The 23,002-nt window shown below is 37.8% G+C and overlaps 1 protein-coding gene and 1 long non-coding RNA gene across 7 annotated transcripts in view; one reads left to right on the forward strand and one right to left on the reverse strand.

Moving 5' to 3' along the window:
- The window catches only part of rptor (regulatory associated protein of MTOR, complex 1), a 97,464-nt gene that overhangs the window by 1,642 nt on the left and 72,820 nt on the right, over nucleotides 1-23,002 (forward strand). For 5 of the 6 annotated variants that reach the window (XM_088373080.1, XM_088373078.1, XM_088373077.1 and 2 more), the window contains exons 3-6: nucleotides 6,787-6,889; nucleotides 7,844-7,926; nucleotides 18,822-18,980; nucleotides 20,265-20,411. In XM_088373080.1, coding sequence (XP_088229206.1) covers nucleotides 6,787-6,889; nucleotides 7,844-7,926; nucleotides 18,822-18,980; nucleotides 20,265-20,411 — 492 coding nt within the window. Of the gene's footprint in view, nucleotides 1-6,786; nucleotides 6,890-7,843; nucleotides 7,927-13,702; nucleotides 13,951-18,821; nucleotides 18,981-20,264; nucleotides 20,412-23,002 lie in introns of those variants that run through there. The other variant, XM_088373081.1, reaches the window with a different exon arrangement.
- Nucleotides 1,898-22,501, reverse strand: LOC148398792 (uncharacterized). Its single transcript, XR_015857926.1, has 4 exons — nucleotides 22,444-22,501; nucleotides 17,352-17,447; nucleotides 7,105-7,230; nucleotides 1,898-1,980 (listed from the first exon to the last, which is right to left on the reverse strand). It is a non-coding gene; the product is annotated as an uncharacterized LOC148398792 (long non-coding RNA).

Below are 23,002 nucleotides of genomic sequence, written 5' to 3' on the forward strand. Positions count from 1 at the left end.
CATTAACATATATCTTATAAATTTATAAATTAATATATAATAAAAATGCCACTGAAGACAACATGACTGAAATGTGCTGCTGCCATACAAATTACATTTTCTCCCTGAGTAGCTACACATAATCCTGTCACAATATATTGAATTCCAGGAACATGTCATATAGGTTTTGTATTTTCAATGAACATTTTTTTAACATGGAAAAGAAGCCTCACTGTAACATCAGGTGTTCATGATTTGCACCTTTTATAATTTTAGTCTATTCATGTTTTCTTTGTGGGCTAAGAGTCTGTGTGTGTGTGTGTGGGGGGGGGGGGGGGGGGGGGGGGGCGGACATTAAGTGACATTGCAAAAAGAGATCCACGTAAGTATACTGGCGTTAGCGCCAATTGCTAACCCTAACCCTCCATCCTTCCTCTCCCTGTAACTGCTCGCCCCTCCTCTGCTCAGCTGAGATCTCAGAAAAAAAACAGATGGCCTCTCATCACTGACCTCAAAAAGGTTAACTGATCTCTGCAAGCCCCACAAGTACCCCAAAAAACAAAACAAAACAAAACAAAGCAAAAGCTCATTCCCGGGCAGTGATTATTGAAACCTTCACTTTTTAAAACCACAATAATCCAACTGGAAATTGTCCCATGCCTAGTGTGAAGTTTGTTTTATTCAATATTATTCTATTCATCCGTCCGTCCATCCATCCATCCATCCATCCATTCCAGTCAGTATTTAGTGTTCAAATGATGGAAGTAAATTAATGAGTCCTAGCCAAGCTATTGCCCTCAATCAAACTAATTGCTCTGGGAACAAAGGACCTAAGTACTGTAAGGAAATGTGTCGCTCTCTGAGACAGCTGAACACCCCCCCCCCCCCCCCCACCAAAGATGAGGTAAAGAGGGTAGTTCGTGGTCTTCAGAATGGCACTTAGCGTGTCCTACATCCATCTCTGCACCAGTCTCAATATTGTCTGGGCTCGTTCTTCTCCAGCACTGAGCCAGCCTTCTTAACCACTTTGTCTGACTGGACTGCTTCTGTCCCTCTCTACAACCCTGAGAATAAAAATGTGTGGTTCCATGTGGGGTATCATTCCTTTCAGTTGTTCATATACAGTTTTGGCCTTGTAATCGCTTGAGGAGATTTGAGACATTGTGAGTACAGTGAAAGGTTTGTGTGTGGGAGGTTCATAGATATTGATATTCTGCTGTTGCAGCCATGTGTGCACAAACAAGATATGCATTGCTTTCACAGCATGAAGGTGAAGTGTCAGGCTGCACAATTGTATTACCTATTGGTTAAAATTTGGTCCCCTTTATGGCTTGGACTCCATGTGCATTCAGATTTTGTGTGCGGTCACTGAGCTTGCCATGTAATCGCTATAAGGTTTCAGATATAGGAGGAAGTCAGGGCTGTAGCTGCAGTTGATGGTCTGCTTGGAAGAAAAAAAACATTGAAACCTTGTAGATTGCAGCACTGTTCATTCACAAAAAATGACTCAATGTAAATAATCCCTGATGTTTTAAGAGTGGTAAATTGTAAAGTTTGTAATGTTTGTGGTTTCTGTCCTGCTCGTTCCAATCCTGTGTGTCACGTTGTTTTAGTATCTCAGCACTCAGAATGTACATAGTGCAGTGTTGGCCCCTGAACTTAGACCTTGACCTGAAGAGATAGAGTATGTAAACATTTGTTGATGTAGGATTTGTTAATTTTATGCCAACAACCTCACAATACAATGCGTATAATGATAAAAGTTCACAATACAATACGTATCGCGATACATGTATCCATACTTTTTATAAACTTTGCATCCATTTTTAAGAAAACAATCATATACATCTATATAATCTTTCTATATTTTTATTACACTTAATGGCAACAATATTTCTTCTACTACTGTTAGTAGTACTTCCGGGTTACCACCAGCACAGAGAAACAGCATCGATTCTGATGTCTCCATTTTGATACGTGTAGAGGTATCAAAACTTGACCCTGCAAGAGAGAGCATTGCACCAGTGCCTAGTGTAATATTGATTACTTTTAACTGAGGAGTGTTGCATCAAACTTGACAAATCAATGATTTAACCTATAACCTAATAAAATTGAAACGCTTAGTAGGAAGTTCTATGTCTTTTGATGTGTTTCTTATTTGGGAGGGGTTTATATGGATCTAATGCTCCTTCCCTTTAAATTACAAGCACTTGAGTGGTAATGAGCCAAGCCACCAGTAGAACCAATCAAAAGCCATTCCTAAATGTTTGCAGCTTCAGTTGTTACCGGCGTCACTGACGCAAAAATGTTGCAACTAAAGTCACCGTTTTGTCTGACAAAAGTTACACACAAGCTATTTCTCTGTGGCAAAGCGGCTGAATTTTCTTCAACCTTATTATCTACTCCTAATTACCGGAGAATGGAGAAGGTACAATCAAACTAATTATTTTCTGATGAAAGAAGAGAGTCATTGTTTTCTTTGGTTGAGTCAATATATCATAGAACGCAAGAATCTGCAGTTCTTGCCGTATCAGTCAAAATGCTCTAAAATCGCTGCTGCTCGAGGGTTGTGATCTGTGCAAATGGCTGACATTGGATGAGGTAATAACCTTTACTGATTGTAACCATCACAAATGGAATAATCAAGCGCCATTGATTATGGCTGAGCTGGGGGCAATGGGGCATGGGACTCTTGATAGGGAGCAAATCAGAATAGCTGAAAAGTCCCTAATATGTGTGTAGGACAGCTGTCAATTATTATAAGCAGGTTGATTTTAGCTTTAGCATGCAATGTCCTCAGGCATCTATATGTACACCTAAAAGTTGCCAAAAATACTATGTGAACCCTTTAATCATTGACTGTATTTCAGGTCAAAGCATTCGTATCTTAAATCATCTTTTCTCTTATAAATGAATGGAAATATAATTAGTCTACCCGTTGAGCCATAGCTGTTTTTCAGACTGTCTTTGCTTGCACTGATAGAGGGAAATGAGAACACAAGCTCCTGATTTATGGATGTGTGATGTTAGCTGTGCTGGATAAGAACTTTAAACTTATACAAGGCTGTGCTGGCTGTATATAGTGCTTCGTTTTACTTTTACTGGTGTTTTCACTATGCTTATTTTCAGCTTGCAATACATGTAAGTGTACTTTATGAATCCTTGGCGAAGAGTTTGCGGAAGCCTTTAATTTATTATATTACGTATCTCCCATATGCATTGGTCAGGTGATGAGCGCTGCCTGGTTTTCTCCAAAGATGATGACTGGCATTCACACCATAGAGTTCAATCTTCGTCTCATCAGACCAGATGATTTTCAGTCTCAGTCCTTCGTGTGCCTTTTGCCAAATTCCACGTGATCTGCCATGTGCCTTTTACTAACGAGTGGCTTCCATCTGGCCACTCCACCATAAGGATTTATTGGTGGAGTGTTGCAAAGATGGTTGTCCTTTTGGAATTTTGTCGTCTGTGCACCGAGGATTGCTGGAGCTCTGACAGCGTGACCATCGGGTTCTTTGCCACCGCCCTGACTAAGACCGTTCCGCCCAAAGTGCTCAGTTTTGACAAGTTTCCAGTTCTAGGAAGACCCTTGGTGGCTTAGAACTTCTTCAATTCATAAATGGAACTGTTCTCATTGTAATCTTGCAAACAGCAGAACATTTTCTGCACCCGTGTGTTTATTTGTGCCTCATTCAGACAAGTACTTTGACTTCATGCTCGGTTTGTGTGCCGACCTTTGGGACCTTATAGATATAAAGAGATGTGTTCCTTTTTTTAAATCATGTCTAGTCAACCGAAATTTACTGCAGGTGGACTCCAGATAGGCTGTAGAAAGCTCTGATTAATTTATTCCATTTAAGAATGAGGGAGCAACATAGTGTGCACAGAAAGTGAAGCACCAAATACTTCCTGGGTGCATTGCATATTCATCAAAATGGAAAAAAGATTATACAGATAAAACCTTTTTTTGTCAGCCTTTTTTGTCAGATAGGTTTGCAGTCAATAAATGCACTGTTTAATATGTGAAAAAAGATAAGTGTTTCTTAAAATGAATGAATTCATATATTTGTATAGTTGTATTTTGTTTTGCCATATGGAGGGAAGGGAATTGATATTTTTCCCTTTTGCCTGTTTGACTGCCATTTTACTATTGAAAACCGTTTTGTGTAAACATTGTATCAAATATATTCTGAGGTGAATGCAGATTATTTTAGTATCAGTGATTACAGCATTGTTTTGAGCATTTATTCGGCAGGTAGATGGCCATCATTATATAACTGTCCTAATTATTAAGCTGTTTTCACTTTTCAAGCTTTTTGTTTTCAAAATATTGATTTTTTTCTGTTGGTGTTACCATATCAAACAGCTAAGGCTATTCCATCGCGCATTCTAAAGTGGTTGATTAACATCAAGCCATGCTGCGAGTTCCTACACAGTAAGTTTACTACACTAAGCCTCTTTTGGAACTTTCTTTTAATTAACTTTGTGTTATAATGTTTTTCATAGTGATGTAAAAGTTTAAGAGAACCTCAAGCCTTATTAATCTGCATTAATTCAATGCAAATGTTTATCTTGTATCGTGTTTGAGTCAAAAATTACATTCACTGGACCCTGGTTAGAAACAACTAAATTGTAGGAAAGCATGGATTAATTGCAATGACTGTATCGTACTGTAGATATTATTAATACTAATATAATTTCACCTTTACTTAGAATAAACTGGGCTGCCTCTTGTTATGTATTATTATTATTTTTTTTTGTTTACGATTTTTAGAGAACCACACTGGTTACCGTTATGAAAGCCAAGTCATTTCTTTGACATTTTACCCACCATGTCAGAATTTTTTTTTTAATAATAATATATCTCTCTCTGGATTTGACATTAATATGTCTCCAAAGGCTGCTGTCATCTCAGCTTTTGTGTTTTAAAGGGCAAAACTGCCATGGTTTCTTAGGCTCTTTTTGTAATATGTCTTGGAAACAAGATCGATACAAGAGATCCAAGTTGACGTTTACCTTCCCTTACAATGTGGATACAGTGTGAAGTCATCTTTGCTTCACACTGTATCCAGTCTGTGTGTGCGTGTATTATATATGTATACCGTGTTTTCTGCACTATAATGCGCACCTAAAAACCTCCAATTTTCTCAAAAGCCGACAGTGCGCCTTATAATCCGGTGCGCCTTATATATGGACCAATATGGATTAGTGGATGAGGACTAATTTATTTAAGTAAGATTTACGTGTTTATTTTGTGTGTTGTGTGATATTAACGTTTGAGCAACGTTGAGTTATTGATATATTGTTATTGTTTTCACTATTTCGAGTGGTACTATATTGTGATTGCATTAACGTTTGAGCAACGTTGAGTTATTTATTCTATGTGCTTTATAATTCGGTGCGCCTTATATATGAACAAAGTTTTAAAATGGGCCATACATCGAAGGTGCGTTTTATAATCCGGTGCGCCTTATAGTGCGGAAAATACGGTCTCTCTCTCTCTCTCTCTCTCTCTCTCTCTCTCTCTCTCTCTCTCTCTCTCTCTCTCTCTCTCTCTCTCTCTCTCTCTCTCTCTCTCTCTATCTATATATATATATATATATATATATATATATATATATATATATATATATATATATATATTACACACAGTGCAGTTTTGAACATTAGATATTGTACACACAGACAAAAAAAACGTACACCATCCAGGTACGTAAAAGGGCATGTGAGGAGGTCAGGTGTGGTTGATTTACAGTGCTGTGAGGCTGTGTCTATGTGCGTGTTTTGGGTCCAGCTATGTCCCACTTGCACTGACCTTTTACTCAGTCAATGAGAAAGTAGCCTGCACCTTAATTACCTTAACAACACCAGCGGTCTTAACCTCCCTGACAGCACATTCACAGCACACAAACACACAGCACACACAGCATGCATACTGTAGAAGCACAGTCTCCTACCAGATCTTCCTGTCATACCTGTCTGGGTCAGTCTGCGTCAGTATTTCTAAAACGTCGCTTAGCACTGATGTGGACATTTCATATCTTGATATTTATACCTGTTATCGCTAATCACATAATAATATTAGTAGAGGTGCAATGATTAATTAGTTAACAACAAACTCATCATCAAATTAAAAAAAATAATTATTTCAGATCATCGTTAATAGTTTTGAATAAGGATGTGCCAATATCAATATCAGGCAGATACCGGACTTGTTTCAAGGTATCAAGTACTCATGAAGGCAACTAATTCCAGTCACCAATATCACTCTTGCACTCATTTACCATTTCAATTCAATCTGAGTTTTGGTTTGCTGGACTATAAGATGATTTAGGATGACTACTACAGTATGACCATTGTGAATAGACCGACAGCAATGACAAAACTACAATACAATATGGGGCAGCTCTAATTAAAAAAAGTCATTTGATAAGAATAATAGTAATGCATCATATTTAAATAGCGCTCAAAGATGGATACAATGGATACATTATCTATGTGCTCACATATTCACACACTGGTAGTGGTGAGCTATATACGTATGTAGCCCCCACATTGCTCTAGTGATATGTCACATGTCTCAGTGTGGTTAATACAGACCATGGCAAGATGATTGTGGCACACCATTTTATATGGGAAAAGCTTATAATTAAATAGCGATTGTTCAGTATCCATTTTGGGTGACATTTTGGTGTTTGTTGCTCGGATTAAAGTGTTCTGAACATAAAGCATCTGTGTCCTGTTCAATTTAACATTTGCAATCGTGGAATCTGTGTGTAAGGTTTATTTTGTGTTGTTCTACCACAGATGAAGACTGTAAGTGTAGCACTGGTGTTGTGTCTCAATGTGGGAGTGGACCCCCCAGATGTCGTCAAGACATCCCCCTGCGCCAGATTGGAGTGCTGGATAGGTAAGTTTTGATTTTAAAACAAGACAACACTATCACGGAAATTGAAGACAAAATAAAATTGATTCTTATTATGTATGCATAATGTATGCTTGCTGTTGAGTTTTTTGCGCTCTTTCCAAGCAATGTAATAATTAATACATAGTATAAACCAGAGTGCAAACTTGGGTGAAGTTCTACAACAACTCAACTGCATTCCAGCCCACAGCAACATAGACCTTGGTCAGGCACAGCAACATAGACTTCGGCACCTGATTTTTTCATTTCAATGCTGGCTTCTGTCCTCCGTCATATCTCCTGTGATGCGTTCTTCGTCAGCCAGCTCCACGTTTGGGGCCAAGCTCCTGGTGATTGTAGCATATTGGACAAATGTTCAATAAAAATAATTCAAACAGCCCAACATGATACACAAAAATGGGGAAAAATGGTAGAAAGACACAGGGCACTGTTGGAACCAGACTGACGGTGAAGGGGCAGTCAATAAGCCCCAATACTCTGCCAAAAATGCTGAAAACAGTTTCAATAGGGGTAGCATGATAAGCAACAAACATTATATTACAAAAGGTGGAAAAGTTTAAAGGAGGAAATTTATTAATTCACTTTAATCAATACTTCGATAGGTTGATATTAGTGTAAATCATTCGAATCCTTTTTTTTTTCTTCAGTTTTTTTCTGCAATTATTGTTGCCATACCCACAATGCATCACACCCACAAGTTGGTCAATCGTTGTGCTCAAAATAAGTTACAAATAGCCAAGTTTGCTTTCATGTTGCAATATTTTGTTTAGGGTTGCTTTTTTTACCTTTTAAATCATTGGGAATGCACACTTTGGCGGTACTTGCGTATTGTCAAATGAAAAAGTGTATAATACATATTTTCAAAAATGTTCTATTTTTTTATTTTGTTGTGAAAAAGCAAGCAAGTCAGTTAAATGTGTTACAAACTCTGTTTGTCAGATCCTCTGTCGATGAGTCCACAGAAAGCCCTGGAAACTATTGGGGCCAACCTGCAGAAGCAATATGAAAATTGGCAGCCAAGGGTGAGTGACTTTAAAATGTTAAACAGCCTCATTCATTTCTTCTTCAGGGACCATAACATTAAATTAATTAACTTGAGCCCTACTATGTTTTGAATACATTTCAGTTCATTTAAGTTTAGGCAACTTACTGTAAATTGCTTGTTATCAATCAACTTTGACCATCGTGTATTTATGACATTTCTTTCTTCTTTTAGAAATGACACGTTTTTCTTGTCTTCCCCATGTCTTTCGCTTCTTTGACCATTTTATTACAGAATTCATTGAATGCTACAAGTTAGTGTTTGTATACTTTTGTCCACTGCGTCCAACATGAGGAATTCATGTGTAAAACATGCTTTTGTTTTAAAAAATAAATAAAGTAAATAATAATATTCTTTCAAAATGTTTAGCGTATCTTAATCAGTCATTGGAACGATGCAAGATTTTTAACTGGCAAGCAACATTGCTATCATTTTGTAAATATTACTGCAATTTTGTATCATCTTTAAAACAAAATAGTCTCTGTAATCTAGACACTACAAGTGTTTGGTCTTAAATCCTTGAGCTGTGTAATGATACTTGAAATGTGTGACTGACCAGGCTCTGTAACGTTTGAACAATAAAATTGTAAGACAGATTTATAATAAGGGTTGTCAATTTCAAACATTTTTAGAAAACGGTATACTCCATTCATTATTCTTTCAAGTGTCCTAATAATCAAATTGCATTAGTGTCTTTCAAACCCATTGTTGTTGTTTATTTGTTAGTGTTTAATGATTACAAAAAACTACTGGACAACAATCAAACGATATCACATGAGACGGATTGATGATATACTCGGCAGCTTTTCTGAAACTGATTCGGTTACTGGTTTGGTCAAGTAAAATCAAATGTTTGCAAATGTATTATTTTGAATAAACACGAAAGATAAGTGTGCTCTCATGAAAGACAACAGAAATTAGAGATGAATTACTGCTGAGAGGCTAAAATTATACATTTTGGTCAATTTTAAATCAAACAATACCCTTAAATGATTATACAACTATTAAAACAGTTATTGATTTATTAACCGATTAGCTGTTGATTATTCAGTTAATTTTGTCACCTCTATTTGTAATGCTACTTCAATCATCCTACCATGCAAAGCATTCATGATCATTTGGGTTCTTGGTTTGACTTGTAGAAATACCAGGTTGAAATTTTAAACCAAGCCCTTCTAGAAAATTAATTGAACAGTGTGCGATGTAATACCAGAAATGTTTCATGATTATTACTGACTTCAGTCTCTTACTAATCTCTCTCTTAACTCTTACAATCTCTACCCTTAACACAATTCATTGTTTTTATTATTACTAGTTCTTATGAGAAATGACTTAACTCTGTAGATTTCATACATTTCAGACAGTTTACATTTTTTCAGTAAAGTTGTCCAAGTGAGTTGTTGTGTTGAGTGGCATGAACATATTTTCTGTATTTCTTGTCATGTGAAAATGTACCCCGAGCGTGACTAAAACATAAGCAAGCCCAACCTACTGAGCTGAGATGTATTTGATGTTATTACATTTGAATTGAATTTGAAGCCACACATGAATATCTGTAAATCCAGTTAAACAAGTATTGGATCCTGACCTCCTTCTGTAAAGCTTTACAACAATGTTTATTTGTCATATTAGTTATTATTGAGTTTGTCACAATACCGGTAATCGTCATATATTGTGAAAAGTTGTTTTTGCCAAATAGAAGTAGAAGCAGCAATTTTCTTTGTCGAAGGTAAAAGCCACCATAGAGAAGCAAGAGAGAGAGAGAGAAGCTCAAGAACCACTGGCTTTGCTTTTGTTCACCCAGGTCAGCAGCAAATGTTGGTTGTATAGCAAAGGAAGATGAGTGGGAGTCTGCGAGCTGTTCTCCGTCTCAGCTTCAATATCTATCTACAGCAATACAGCGCCACTGGGCAGATACAGACAGCCACATTCCTTACTTTATCGCCATTGACATGCGTAAACTATTTACCTGTCATGTCACTCCAACAAGTCAAAGCAATGGTTTACACGAGAACATGAGAACATTAGAGTCAATCAAGACTCATCACAAAGCAGTTTAAAAGCTGTGCTCAGAACACAAATTACTGCTAGCCCATCATTACAAATTCATTTCTGTGTTTGCCTTTTGTGGTTTTGCATTAACCCTTACAGCCAGGGAAAATGTGGTAAACACACTTAGTTGCTACCCACTCACTTTACTTACCTAAACTTCCTCCCACTCTCTCTGCTTTGGCCATTTTCCAATCCACAGAGATGATTATTTGAATTGGGTGAGAGAGAATGGCTGTATTTTCATAATGGGTAAGAAATATGTCTTGTTGCATCTTCAGTACCGTATTTTCCGCACTATAAGGCGCACCGGACTATGAGGCGCACCTTCAATGAATGGCCCATTTTAAAACTTTGCCCATATATAAGGCGCACCGTACTATAAGGCACACCATTAATGCAATCACAATATAATAACTTGAAATAGTGAAAACAATAATATATCAATAATGTTAATAATGTTTTATTGTTGTATGAATAAGAAGGGTGATATTGGTGTTTGTGACTGCAGTAAACAGGCCAGGTTGCATCATGTCAGATTTTTAATCCAAATCAAATCATTCTCTATTTTATCGTTTTATATAAGGCATACTGGACTATAAGGCGCACTGTCAGGTTTTGAGAAAATTTGAGGTTTTTAGGTGCCCCTTATAGTCCGGAAAATATGGTAGTTTCAATGAACCTGTGAGTGGTAAATTGCTCTTTCTAAAATTATTTTATTTATAATCCACCCAGCCAGGTGACTGTGTGGACAAAACATACCAAGATTGTAAAAGCTGGTCACCACCAAAGTGTATTCCACTTGGATCAGCTTTTGTTTGATACATATTAAAGACTTTTTAATGCTGTTTCTTAATCATCCCACCCAACTTGTGTTCTCTGTTCGTCTTGTCAAGCCATGCTATCAAAGTCCCACCATGTAACAATTTACCCTTTGTAGGCAAATATAGCTTTAGTCCTTATCCTTTTTTTTACAGAAACCACACGTCTCAACACATTTCAACAAAGTTATAGATGATTGCAGGTGTTTACTTAACATCTCCAAACAGTATCTTACAAGTGGGCCGTGAAGTTACATTGGATTCATGCTTGTTCCTCCAGTCGCCGCCTTGGTGAGATATTGTCTCGCACTTTTGAACCTCAATCCTCTATATTGCTGTTTCAAGCATTTTAATTAGCTTAGTGACCAATACTTTTATTTTGGTGATGTTTGGTGGCATTATGAAGACTCTCCTTCTGTTTTATTACATTTTTCTTTGTATTGGCAGACCAAATGTTTTTGTAGACCCCCGAGTTCAATTTGCTGCTGCTGTTAAGTGTTACATTGATGAAGATGAGTGAGCCTTTACAAGAAGCCTTTCAAGCCCAAATCATGACGTTATTGCTGCAGTGTTTCACAGATGAGCTTGTATGTTCGGGATCATGAGCTGACTTCAGCCTTTTCATCATATTTTTTAAGGTTAAATAAGCCAAGTGTTGATCTTGACACGCGATGCCTTATGGGTAAGGTCGTTTTTTGGGGGATATCCAATCGTATTCAGAACTGGTGGAAAGCAACATAGAAAACTGTTGAACATTTTTAACTGCTGGACCATGGCAGTTAAGATTAATCAAGTTTTGACAACATTAGGCCGGATGTGATCGCCTTCCCGGGACTCTACAGTATATTGACACCAGGATGTGACACTGTCAGCAAAACACAAATGGCTTAGGTAAAAGTGTTGGTTTGCCCTCATGATGTGAGCTGAAGGCAGCGTAACACTCAGCAAATCATTCGACAATTTCACTTGCCACAATAATACTCAAATAAGTAAACGTTTATTGAGTCAAACGTTTTAGAAAACTATTTCTTACGGGCTGATCCCAAATTCTTTCTCATACTCTGCCGCTCTCTATTTTCTCGGTTTCAAGATCAATAAATACTATCAAATCAGTGAACAGACAAATTTTCAATGGACACTTTTGTTGAATTGGGAGCATTGCATGATTATTGCTGCAGCAGGAATAACGTTTTGAAGCGTATGAATGAAAGCATTGGATGGACAGGTATAGATGTGCACAGTGATATGTGATTAGAAGATGCCTTTTTACCAAAACTTGTAGGAAAACACTGAAAAATTTAAAGCGTATCAAGATGGATTTAGCCCGCAATAAAAACAAAGGACAAGTTTCTCCTGCGTGCACATCTCCACTCCACTTTTACTGTGACTCAATCTGCAGCATTGAGCTTTCTCGTGATATGGCAGTAATTTTTGTATAGTGAGATTAATACCATGATAAAGTGGAATAGTGAGCTGTAGATAGTTATATATAATTATATAAATCCTATTTGAGCTCAATTGAGAGCTTTGTCTCAGGAAGCTAGAGAGTGAATAATGTCTTGCGGAAACTGGCTTAATGATTTTCTATTGGCTCTCCTCATGCACTTAGTCCAAATGGAGCCACAGAAAAAAAACATTAGGAGGACTTACGGCCATCACGCCACTACACCTCTAAACTAATATTAGGCTTTCATTTCCTTGTGGCAAGTCACAGTCGTAACTTCACGGAGCACATGGATTAATTCTTGCTGTTTTTTACCCCAAATAGTATCCTACCAAGATGTTCAAACAATTTATTTTCTGTGTGCCATCAAAATGATAATTGGAGAGAGTTTGAGGACTCAAAACTTCATTTTGTTGCGCAAGTGTGGATTCGTAAATAGGAACATTATTTCATTGATTTTAGCTCCCAGGCAAGCGAGTTAATCACATTCTTTTAAAAGTGATGTTTGTAATTGAGCGTTACCGTATGTTCCCCATATGGTGAATGCACATAGTAGCTCTGAGAAAGGCAATGGTGGTCTAGTGGTACATGCAACTTCCTGCCTTTCAAACTTGTTCGATCCCCGGTCAGTGCACCAATACCCAGGTACCGTCAGTCCTAAGGTTGCAAATATTGGGTCAGCTCAGAAAGCCATCCACTGTTCCAAAAAAAAAAAAAAAAAAAAAAAAAATCATGCGTGACTCAGCACGTCCACAAAGCTGAAAGTCACTTTTTCTTCACTTGGGAATATAGTCAACAAATTCATTAGATAAAGTGAACTTTTTACACCAGCAGTTTAATTTATGACAAAAATGTTTGCGAAACACAATTTTGTTTTTTTGTATTGTATACTAGTAGCAGATAGTACAATTTCAAACCTGTCACATTCAGATGTGACAGTAATGTCGAAGGTAGCTGAGATCTCAACTGTGTACAGTGTGTATGTGTGTGTGGTATCTGTGTATATTGACTTTTTGGTGCACCAGGCCATGTATCTAACCCAGCAAAAACCTCAGTCTTATTTAATGATAAATGATGCAAACCTTTAAGCATTGCTCATTGTTAAAAGAAAGCCCTGAAGATTTGATAATTCAAAGTACGTATATGAGTTTATTAAGTATTTATTCAAATGGGTAATCAAAGTATTTTTTTTTACTGACCATGCTATATCATCCACTTTTATCATCATTTGAACAATTCTCATTTCTAACTATAATTGATCCAAGAAGCTGCAATTAACGGTGGTCGAACGTCAGGTTGTCTTTTTCAGCATTCTACCAGTTGCAACATTAACTAATCTTTTCCTTACAATTAATCATTGACCGCTTGGGCTTGGTTTTGAACTGATCGAATCGAGTGGGTTCAGTCAGTGTACTGCAATATAGATTTGCACTCCTCTCGTCCTGTGACTGTATGTGCTGTAATGTTTGTTGGAAGTGAACTTTTTCCTCGTGTTGCTCTGTTGCTCTCCTGCTCTGTAATACCAGCATCAGAGTCCTCATAGTCAAATTCTTCCCTTGACTTTCTTTCCACCACCTTCCGCTATTCTCTTCCCTGTTTTTAGCTTTCAAAAATAATCTTCTGGCAAATAATTTCATTTTTGGACCATGGTATCGCGATTGGCCAACTGCACTATGTTGCAGTCAACAAGGTTTGATTTGTTTCGTTTTACTTCAAGCCCTAGGTGTTTTAGAAATGGTTTTGTCCGTTAATTTAAACAAAGTAGCAAATAATATAGTGCATGTTGTTGTTTTTTGGTTTTATTCACTTTTCTTAAAGGCTGTTGGCACATACAATACACACGTTTGTTACATATTTTAAATGTTTCACTGTGCATTTTGGAAATCTGATCTCAACACAGTGCTCCTTGGTTTGTTTTTCAATTTATCCATCCACATTGTTTTAACAGCAAATTGTCTTACCGTGATTTTGACCTCTGCTTTGATCCCATATGCCTAGTTTAATGTCAATGCTGAGGAACAAGTTCTAGAATGATTTTAATAATCACATAGTGATCTGGCAGGGCATTGTGGCAGCCCTGTGCACCCAATCATTTCAGGTTCTATCATCAAATACAGTGTTTGTCAAATTCTGCTGTTAGGTACCATGCTGAAGATAGGAGGGGATTGCTTTTGATTATTTCCCCCTATTCAAGTCATTTTAGTGCAGAGCGAAGAAAACATTTGACGTCGACATAATAGTATCACACACACAATATGCACAATTGGTACGAGTCAGTAAAGCTGTTACTCGCTTCACTTTCAAAACAAGATTCATTTACACTGCCCAGCAGCCAGAAATACCACATATCAGAATCAGAATCAATTATACCGCCATTGCCTACTAGGATTTTTTTCCCCTACCTGATGGTTTATCATAAAACATAAATTATAATAATATAAATGTGAAGTGTACTGTCAGAAAAACAACTTGATTGAAATGATTGAGGTTGCCAGTGAGCATATTTGTACAAAGCTGCTTGTAGTCTCAACAAAAAAATGGAATGAGACATTAAACCTGTGGGCACGAATTTCATTTTCCAGTGTTCACAAATCATTTTGACTGTGAGGTCACATCCTCGCTAATGAGAAGTGGAGGACACTACAGGATGCCTCCTATAAAATTACTGAACACTTTTCCTAATTTTTACCGTCAAAGTTTTATGTTTGCTTTTGGAGTCCGTGCTTGAATATGTACTTTATGATTTAATTGTGGAGGAAAACCACAAGATTGCTGGTCCCGCGGCTTTACGAGTTACTTTTTTAGCAAGTCATGTATCTTACAGAATCGCTGACTTGTTCAAATACAGTATAAGCTTGGCTGGCTATCTTTTTTTGGCCGAATTCCTGCATGTATCTTCTTCCATGCAACACATCGGAAATTATCGATGAATGAGGCACCTTCACTTTTTGGGGTCATCAGCGCTTTTGGCTTGAAAGGTGTGGATAAAGGTTTGGTTCAAGATGTCAGCAACATTTTTTAAGATCTTTAAAACGAAAGAGGTCACACTAGCTCAGAACGAGCTAGCAAGCTTTGGGTATTTTGGTTTCTGCTACAAATGTGATTAAAAAAATGGGAAAATTGCAAATTGTACCTTTTGCTTCATGATTACTAATGAGGCTGCACTCACAAACCCAACCTAACCTGCCCCTAATTTACATATTTCAAACAGTGCAATGAACATGAACATTGGGGCATATGACTCTCTCCATTAAGATACCAGAATGTAGAAAATGTGTTTTGATTTAAAACTTACAAGTACATTTTACCCCAAAATTGTCTTTCATTAAAGAAAATATGCTAAGTGAGAAGTCTTTGTTCGCTTAACAGCAGTTCAAATTCTTGGACTCCACAATGTGATTGTTTAGGCTTTTTTTATATTCTAAATTGATTTCTATTAAAGTGGAGCGTCTTCTGATGATTCACTCTGCAGATGGAGCTATTGGTCCTCACGTCCCTGGCCTCATTAAAAGAAAAAATATCAATATGTCACAAGACACTCAGCTTTGTTAACAGCTGCACAGCATCTTTCAGTCCAAATTCTCTCCCTCGTGTCAGCCTTAATATTTCCCCAGCTTGTTGGTGGATGCTAAGCCCTCTATATCTCACTGTGGACTAATTAGTGGGCCGGCCTTCTGTCTAGATTGTAAGTGTACCTCTATGAACCTTCACTTTTCAACTAATAGCTCCCCCCTGCTCTACTGATGGCCTGCACTCCTCTCCCTCATATTCTGTCTCAAGGCAGTAAGGGATATCTGTATCAGTGACCTGACTAGTAGTGGCCTTTTAATAGGCTCATTTTGTAATATGATGTCTGCCTGGGTGTCCATCTTTAAAAGCAATCACATTTAACCCTGACATCCAAAGACATTAGTGTAGCTGGCCTCTGCTCATTGATTTACACTGACATCACAATTTCCAGCATGACATTGGAGGAATTAAATTGGAATTTTAATTAAAATGCTGCTCTAATGTATGGAAATGGCCAATCATTTTTTTCTGTTTTTATGTGCCGAAGACGACAAATTCGTGTATTCTATCAGGCAGGATTGAGTGAGCTGTATGCAGGCATTCCTAATGCTCGTTTACATAACATCTAAAAAAATCAATAGGATTTAGTTCAGGGCCAGCACGGTGACGCATTGGTTAGCACGTTTGCCTCAGAGTGTGCAGGTTGTGGGTTAGATTCTGGCTTCGGCCTTCCGGTGTTGGGTTTGCATGTTTTCCCTGTGCAGATTTCCTCCGGGTACTCCGGTTTCCTCCCACATTCCAAAAATATGTGTCGTAAGCCAATTGGGTTTTTCAACTATGTGTTTCCTGCGATTGGCTGGCAACCAGTTCAGTGTGTCCCCCGTCTATTGGCCGCAGTTAGCTAGCTGGGATAGGCTACCGTGACCCTCGTGAGGAAAAGTGGTTCAGAAAATTGATGGATGGATGGATTTAGTTCAGGGCTCATAGAAATTCTTGTTGCAAAACCTGCGACTGAGACCAAGATTTCTGACACTAGGCAGGACATTTCTCTCTAGGATACCTTGATATAGTAGGCGTGCAAAAAAAAAAAAAAAAAAATTGTCTCAGAAGTTTTATGATTTTAGCAACCGAATCGAATCATTACATTTTAAAATCATTGCATCAAGATATCTATTGAATTATACCTTAAGAGAGATGTATACCAGATACAGCTGATTACTTTTTTTCCCTTTGAATTTATTTAACTTGGATAGTTTAGGGATGTAAACATGAGAAAAGCTAGACCAGTTCGAATCATAATCCCAATAATTTAGATCCCTGAATGGTCTCGTAGCCTATGTATCGTGAATCGTATCGAAGCACCTTCTGTGAAGAGATGCACACTTGAGATTCGAGATCTCTGCACAGATGGATCAAGACACATGTCAGTTGATGTTACTCATTGTCAATCCCGACTGTTGAGATATGAGGTGTTATTTCTCTAATTTCCGCAATGTGTTTTTAGACATTCCTGAAAATATTATAGTTTACACCTTTGACATTGAAAAGAAAATGGCTGCATAGTCGCAACATGAGGCTCACAGTGATGGATCGGTGACGTGTCCCCGCTCACTCTGCTCATCAGACCTGCTGCGAACTGAGTCAGCCATGCCCACAGGCCCCAGCAGGAATACTGTCCTGGGTGAAATGACACATAGCTCCGGTCATGGGCTGCTCTCGAATAAACTGAATGTACAATTCTTCTGACATTTGGACATGGTGTAAAATGATTTTCATTCTATGTTGGATGCACTTATAAGACAAAATATCCTTAAGTGACGCTTAGTATTGCACATATTTGGAAATTTGTGCCTGTAAGTAAAATAATAAAAATTACTAGCTTAAAACAACCTACTGGCAAACCTAGCAAGAAACAGTTAACTGTCTCGTTTGGTTATAAATGGAGTGTCCCCTTTTTGTCAAAAGCCTGGATGATTTAAGATTCACTAATTTGTGAACAACTGTATCTGCAAATTGTCAGCCGTGAACAAGAGGTTGTCGTATCATTAAGTGCCTCCATGGGGATCATGGTTTAAGACCATCAAGCTGCAACATTGGGGATTCATTCATGTCACACTTCAGGAAGGCTTGATTTGAAACCTATATTATTTTGAGTTTATTTTTCAGCTCTCATGTCACACATGCAACACAAGTTACCCGTGCCAACATAGCTGCCAAATAGGCACATCTCTGAGCCTGCTCTAGTCTACTGTATATATCGGTGACACTTGCAGTTGGAATTACATGGACTAGTTTCTGTTGATTATGCAACAGGCCATTGGCAGCCTATTCTGGAACTAACATACTTTGACAGCTACTGTAAAAAAGGGACTCTTTAAATGGATTTTCTGTCCTTTAAATCTAAACTCTGGGTCCTTTAAATTGAGGTTTCTTCTGCTGAACGGAATGGTAAACAACTCAAAGATGGTTGGTCGGTGTTCCCCCCCAACTTTCTCTTTTTATTAATGTCTGACTTCACAAATTATACTAGTGCCATTATTTTCTCTCGTACAAAGTACTCACAAGGTGCACACCATGAACAAATTATTCAACAACAAAGTAGCAAACATTCATGAGGATTTGTACGCCTCCCTTGTATATGTTTAACTACTCAATGTTCAATGTATGTGCCTCTTCTCTGAGCCTTCTTGTCATAACATTCATTCATTTCGTTGACCCCCGTGCAGTCCCACTGATCCCTGTCAGCGTTGCATCATTTAATACGATGAATATAAAGGCAATGCTTAGTCTTAGTTTTTATGGCACTTTCTCTCACAGTTCTGCAGAGATGTTAAGCGGTGAATATGTATATGACATATGAATTTATTCTATGCATATCTGGAGAGTTTCTCCCCATAGTAAAAGGATAAAACGGCATAAAGCACCCTAGTATTTTTTCTTTGCACTACTCATCTAACCAAGCACTCTAAATGAGGCTGAAATTTTAAATTGTTGTACAGCAAAATTCTTGATCATTTCATTCATGCTCATGTCTTCTTTTATGTATTTCAGGCACGTTACAAACAAAGCCTGGACCCCACAGTGGATGAGGTGAAAAAGCTATGCACGTCTCTCAGGCGAAATGCCAAAGAGGAGCGGGTCCTCTTTCACTACAATGGACATGGGGTTCCACGGCCCACTGTCAATGGAGAAATTTGGGTTTTTAATAAGGTAACACTCAGCTCATTAATAATCCATTGAGAGCGTATTATGTTTATTTGCAATGGAATTCAAAATGTAATTTTAAATTAAGCTTATAATCACGGCTGAGTTCGAGTCAATATATGTAAATCCCCTTGTAAAGTCATAAATGTGCTTCAACATTTAAATAAAGGGTATCTTATTTTACTATTAGCCTAAAAAATGCCGTATGTGCCAGATTGGTGTGACAATTTACCTGAGCGTTTAATTTACGGGAGAAAACGTTTGCCTTTGGATCACTCATTAATTCATACACTATTGAAATTTCATTTTATCCTCCAATTCTAATGACTTGATGTTTTCAATGTGGCATTTACGTTTAATCAACCACATTATTATATGCATAACACCCAAAAGACTCCTGCTGTCAATGGCCATAAATTCCAATCATCCCAGCTAACTTGTATTGCAATAAATGTCTGAAAACAAGAAAATAATACAATATCTAAGGGAAGTACTTAAGCCTATGTCTTCATATAATTAGTAAAACAAATAAACAAACACATGAAGGCATAGAGATGAAAAAAATCTACAAACATTTGATCAAAAACTTACTTTATTAACATAATAAAAACGTTGACGGAATGAATATATGGCACAATGAATGAACGAAGCAACTTCAGTTTATTACTGGATTTTAAAATGAGATTTATTGAAATGAGTCTTTTGGGGATAAATGTAGTATTTCTTATTGTACCACAATTTGAGATGTCCTACCTGTTTAAGACAAGGTTTATGCTTGAGTTAACATTAGATTTAATACTTTAACAAATAAGAAAATCAATCTTAAAACAGGATGTTATGAAACACTCCAAAAAGATTTTTGGGGGTAGGAACCAAATAATTTGCAGCTTGCTTGTTGTTATCCCAGTGCTAATCTTCAGTGAAGACATGAAATATTGTTTTGAGTTTTTCATTGCCCCTATTCAATAAGCGAGCAGTGATGCAGTGTTGTCTTCTAAACTTAGCAGCTGCCACTCGATCCCCAGCACACCCACAGCTGTAGTGTCCTTTTAGCTGCTTCTGTTCTTCCTCGGCTATCTTTTCAATATGTTGTTCATTATGCACATTTCATTCACGAAAAGAAATGCAACCTGACTGTCATTAGTGATGTCTGATCATTAGCCCATTCCTGTTTGATCACCCACATTTCGCTTAAATTGACGTTGTTGATCATTAATAATTCTACTAAATCAATTTTATGGTGCCACACCACTCTAATTCTTTCACCACTCTCATGTGTTCCTCTTCAAGAACTACACCCAGTACATCCCGTTATCCATCTATGACCTTCAGACCTGGATGGGGAGCCCCTCCATTTTTGTTTATGACTGCTCCAATGCTGGAATCATTGTCACGTCCTTTAAACAGTTCGCCCTGCAGCGAGAACAGGAGCTCGAGGTGGGCACACACACACGCACGCACGCACGCACGCACGCACGCACGCACGCACGCACGCACACACTCACACACGCACACACACAGTTATTCATGTGATTCATAAATATATTCTTTATGAGAGAGCTGGCTCATTGAATGAAACATACACCTATAATACAGTAATTTTACCCTGGGTATGCTGTTTAATGACGTATATAATTCTTTATCCTTTTGATAAAAACATGTGACATGCGTATGTGTGGTGGCGAACATACATATATCTTTAAACATGCCCTTTAAACATAATGGAAGTAAATGTTTGTAGAATTTGTTTTAATCATGGAAATATGGGTCATTCCAAAAAGAGGAGTTTACAGTAGTAAAATATATATATATATATATATATATATATATATATATATATATATATATATATATATATATATATATATATATATATATAAATAAATTGTGGATAAATACGAATTATTCAAGGTGCATTGAGGTGCAAATTCTTATTGAATTGTAGCCCTCAGATTCACAATTGAATCAAATGTTGAGGTGGCAAGGGATTCCCACCCCCTAATTCAAGAGATAATTATGTCAACACAAATGTTGGTTATTTTGAATAGAGCAAAACGAGAGTAAAATGTGGAGGACATCCACAACGAGCAAAACACATTTGTGATCGAAGACAGTAGAAGCTGATAAAAATCCTTCACTGTACTTATCCTATTTAAAGCCTTTTTTTTCTTTTGTTTTGAAAAGAACTTGAGCAAATTGTTGCCAAAGTAATCCTGTACAGTTCTTTGGTTTCACCAACTTGCACTGAAAGTATTTATCTGTAGCAGTAACATTACCAGTCAGTGTTAACTGATGTATAAATATAATTCTAAATAGCTTTTACTACTCCCTCTGGTAGTGGATTAAATGACAGCTGCCCCTGTAAATGCAGCGAAAGTGACATATATTGTAACATCTACAAAGCTTGAGCGATTGCTCTTCACACCCACTCATGCAGGAAGTCCATAACGTGCTGGGGTCATAGAAGATGAAGGGACATTTTAATCATTCAAAAGATGATCCGTGCAGCGGGGGACCCCCACCTTGCCCACCCACTGGTCAAGCATCCTTTTCATAGCAGTGTGTGACACAGCACATTGGTGGTGCACATAAGCATACAATCGGCACATACTGCCATTTTCAGCCTTATGGCTTTGATACGTTCACATTTGGAATACTCGGTAAGACATACTGTCGATGAAGATGTCGGCATGAAATAGAGAGCTGCAGGAAATCTAGGATGTCTCAGTTGCTGCGGAGAACTTCCTGCACAGCAACAGTCTTTTGACGTCCATGTGTGCATGCCGCCTCCTGAGTGCGCTATTATAGGGCCACCTGGTTTGTTTTAAATATCTCATCACTCTCTGTGTGCACTTAGCCTACATATTCACTGCATTCGCTGTGGAGCTTTTCTCAGACTGAAAGGAAACAAATTGTACTCGATGCGCAGACACGCAGAACCGCCTGACCTTTGGTGTGGATTGTTGACCGAAGGCTGGGTGTTTTGGTTGTCATCATTTCCACAAAATGTCATTTGAATGTGAATGGTTGTCTTTATGTTTTATGTGACTGACTGATGACTATTCCGGCATGTATTAAGTTTACTGGGAGCGGTTCCAGTACCATGCACACCTAATGAAGATATTTGAGATAGAAAATGGTGGATAGGCGGGTTATTCTACCTATTACGAATACTTTTGCTTGGTTGTGGTCGCTTTGTAGAAGCTTTGTTTTACTGTGGTGGTGATCGAGATCATGTTACATGCATCCAGTCCTTCCCTGTTGAATTAGTCTCATTAATTAGTGTCACTTAAAAGAAAAGCATTCCAAGCTTTTGCGTTGGTCTCTAATATTCACAGTAGAGGACAAAGAAAAGAAACCTGCCATGGTGATTTTTATGGTAATTTGTGAGATTACAATATGCTAATGTGATAATTACGCTGGATACTCTGCATTAATCAGCTTCCGCTGGCAATGCTGTCATATTTACCTCAAGGATTAGTGTGGCACACACGTTCTCCAAATTTTCTTTCAGGCGACGATGCAATTCTGAGGGTGACACAACTGGGACCTCACAAGGAACGTGCTGCTTTGTTTGCTAAAAACAACAACAAAAAAGAGTCATGCTATAGCAAGATTGCTACACATAAGTACGTCATCAAACTGCTGCCCACTCATGCCTGAAAGTCTTATAGGCCTATAGAGAAATTACTTGTGTTGTCTTTTACGTCAAATTCAATGTTCTTTTGATTATATAGCAGCATAAACCTACCATCCATTCTCTTGTCCTCATTCGGGTCACAGGCTTGCTGGAACTTATCCCAGCTATCATTGAGCAAGAGGCTGGGTAGAACCTGAACTGGTTGCTTACCAGTCACGGGCAGAAAAGTAAACCATTCACATTAACTCCTACAGACAATTTAGTGGTCAGTCAACCTACCATGCATGTTTTTGGAATGTGGAAGGAAACCAGAATACCCAGAGAAAATTCACACAGGAATGGGGAGAATAGCAAACTCCACAAGGAAGGCCGGAGTATGGTTTCAAAC

The sequence above is a fragment of the Syngnathus floridae genome, chromosome 4, assembly GCF_059516105.1.
Source record: "Syngnathus floridae isolate MCC-2025c chromosome 4, RoL_Sflo_1.0, whole genome shotgun sequence".
In the NCBI taxonomy this organism is placed as follows: Eukaryota; Metazoa; Chordata; class Actinopteri; order Syngnathiformes; family Syngnathidae; genus Syngnathus; species Syngnathus floridae.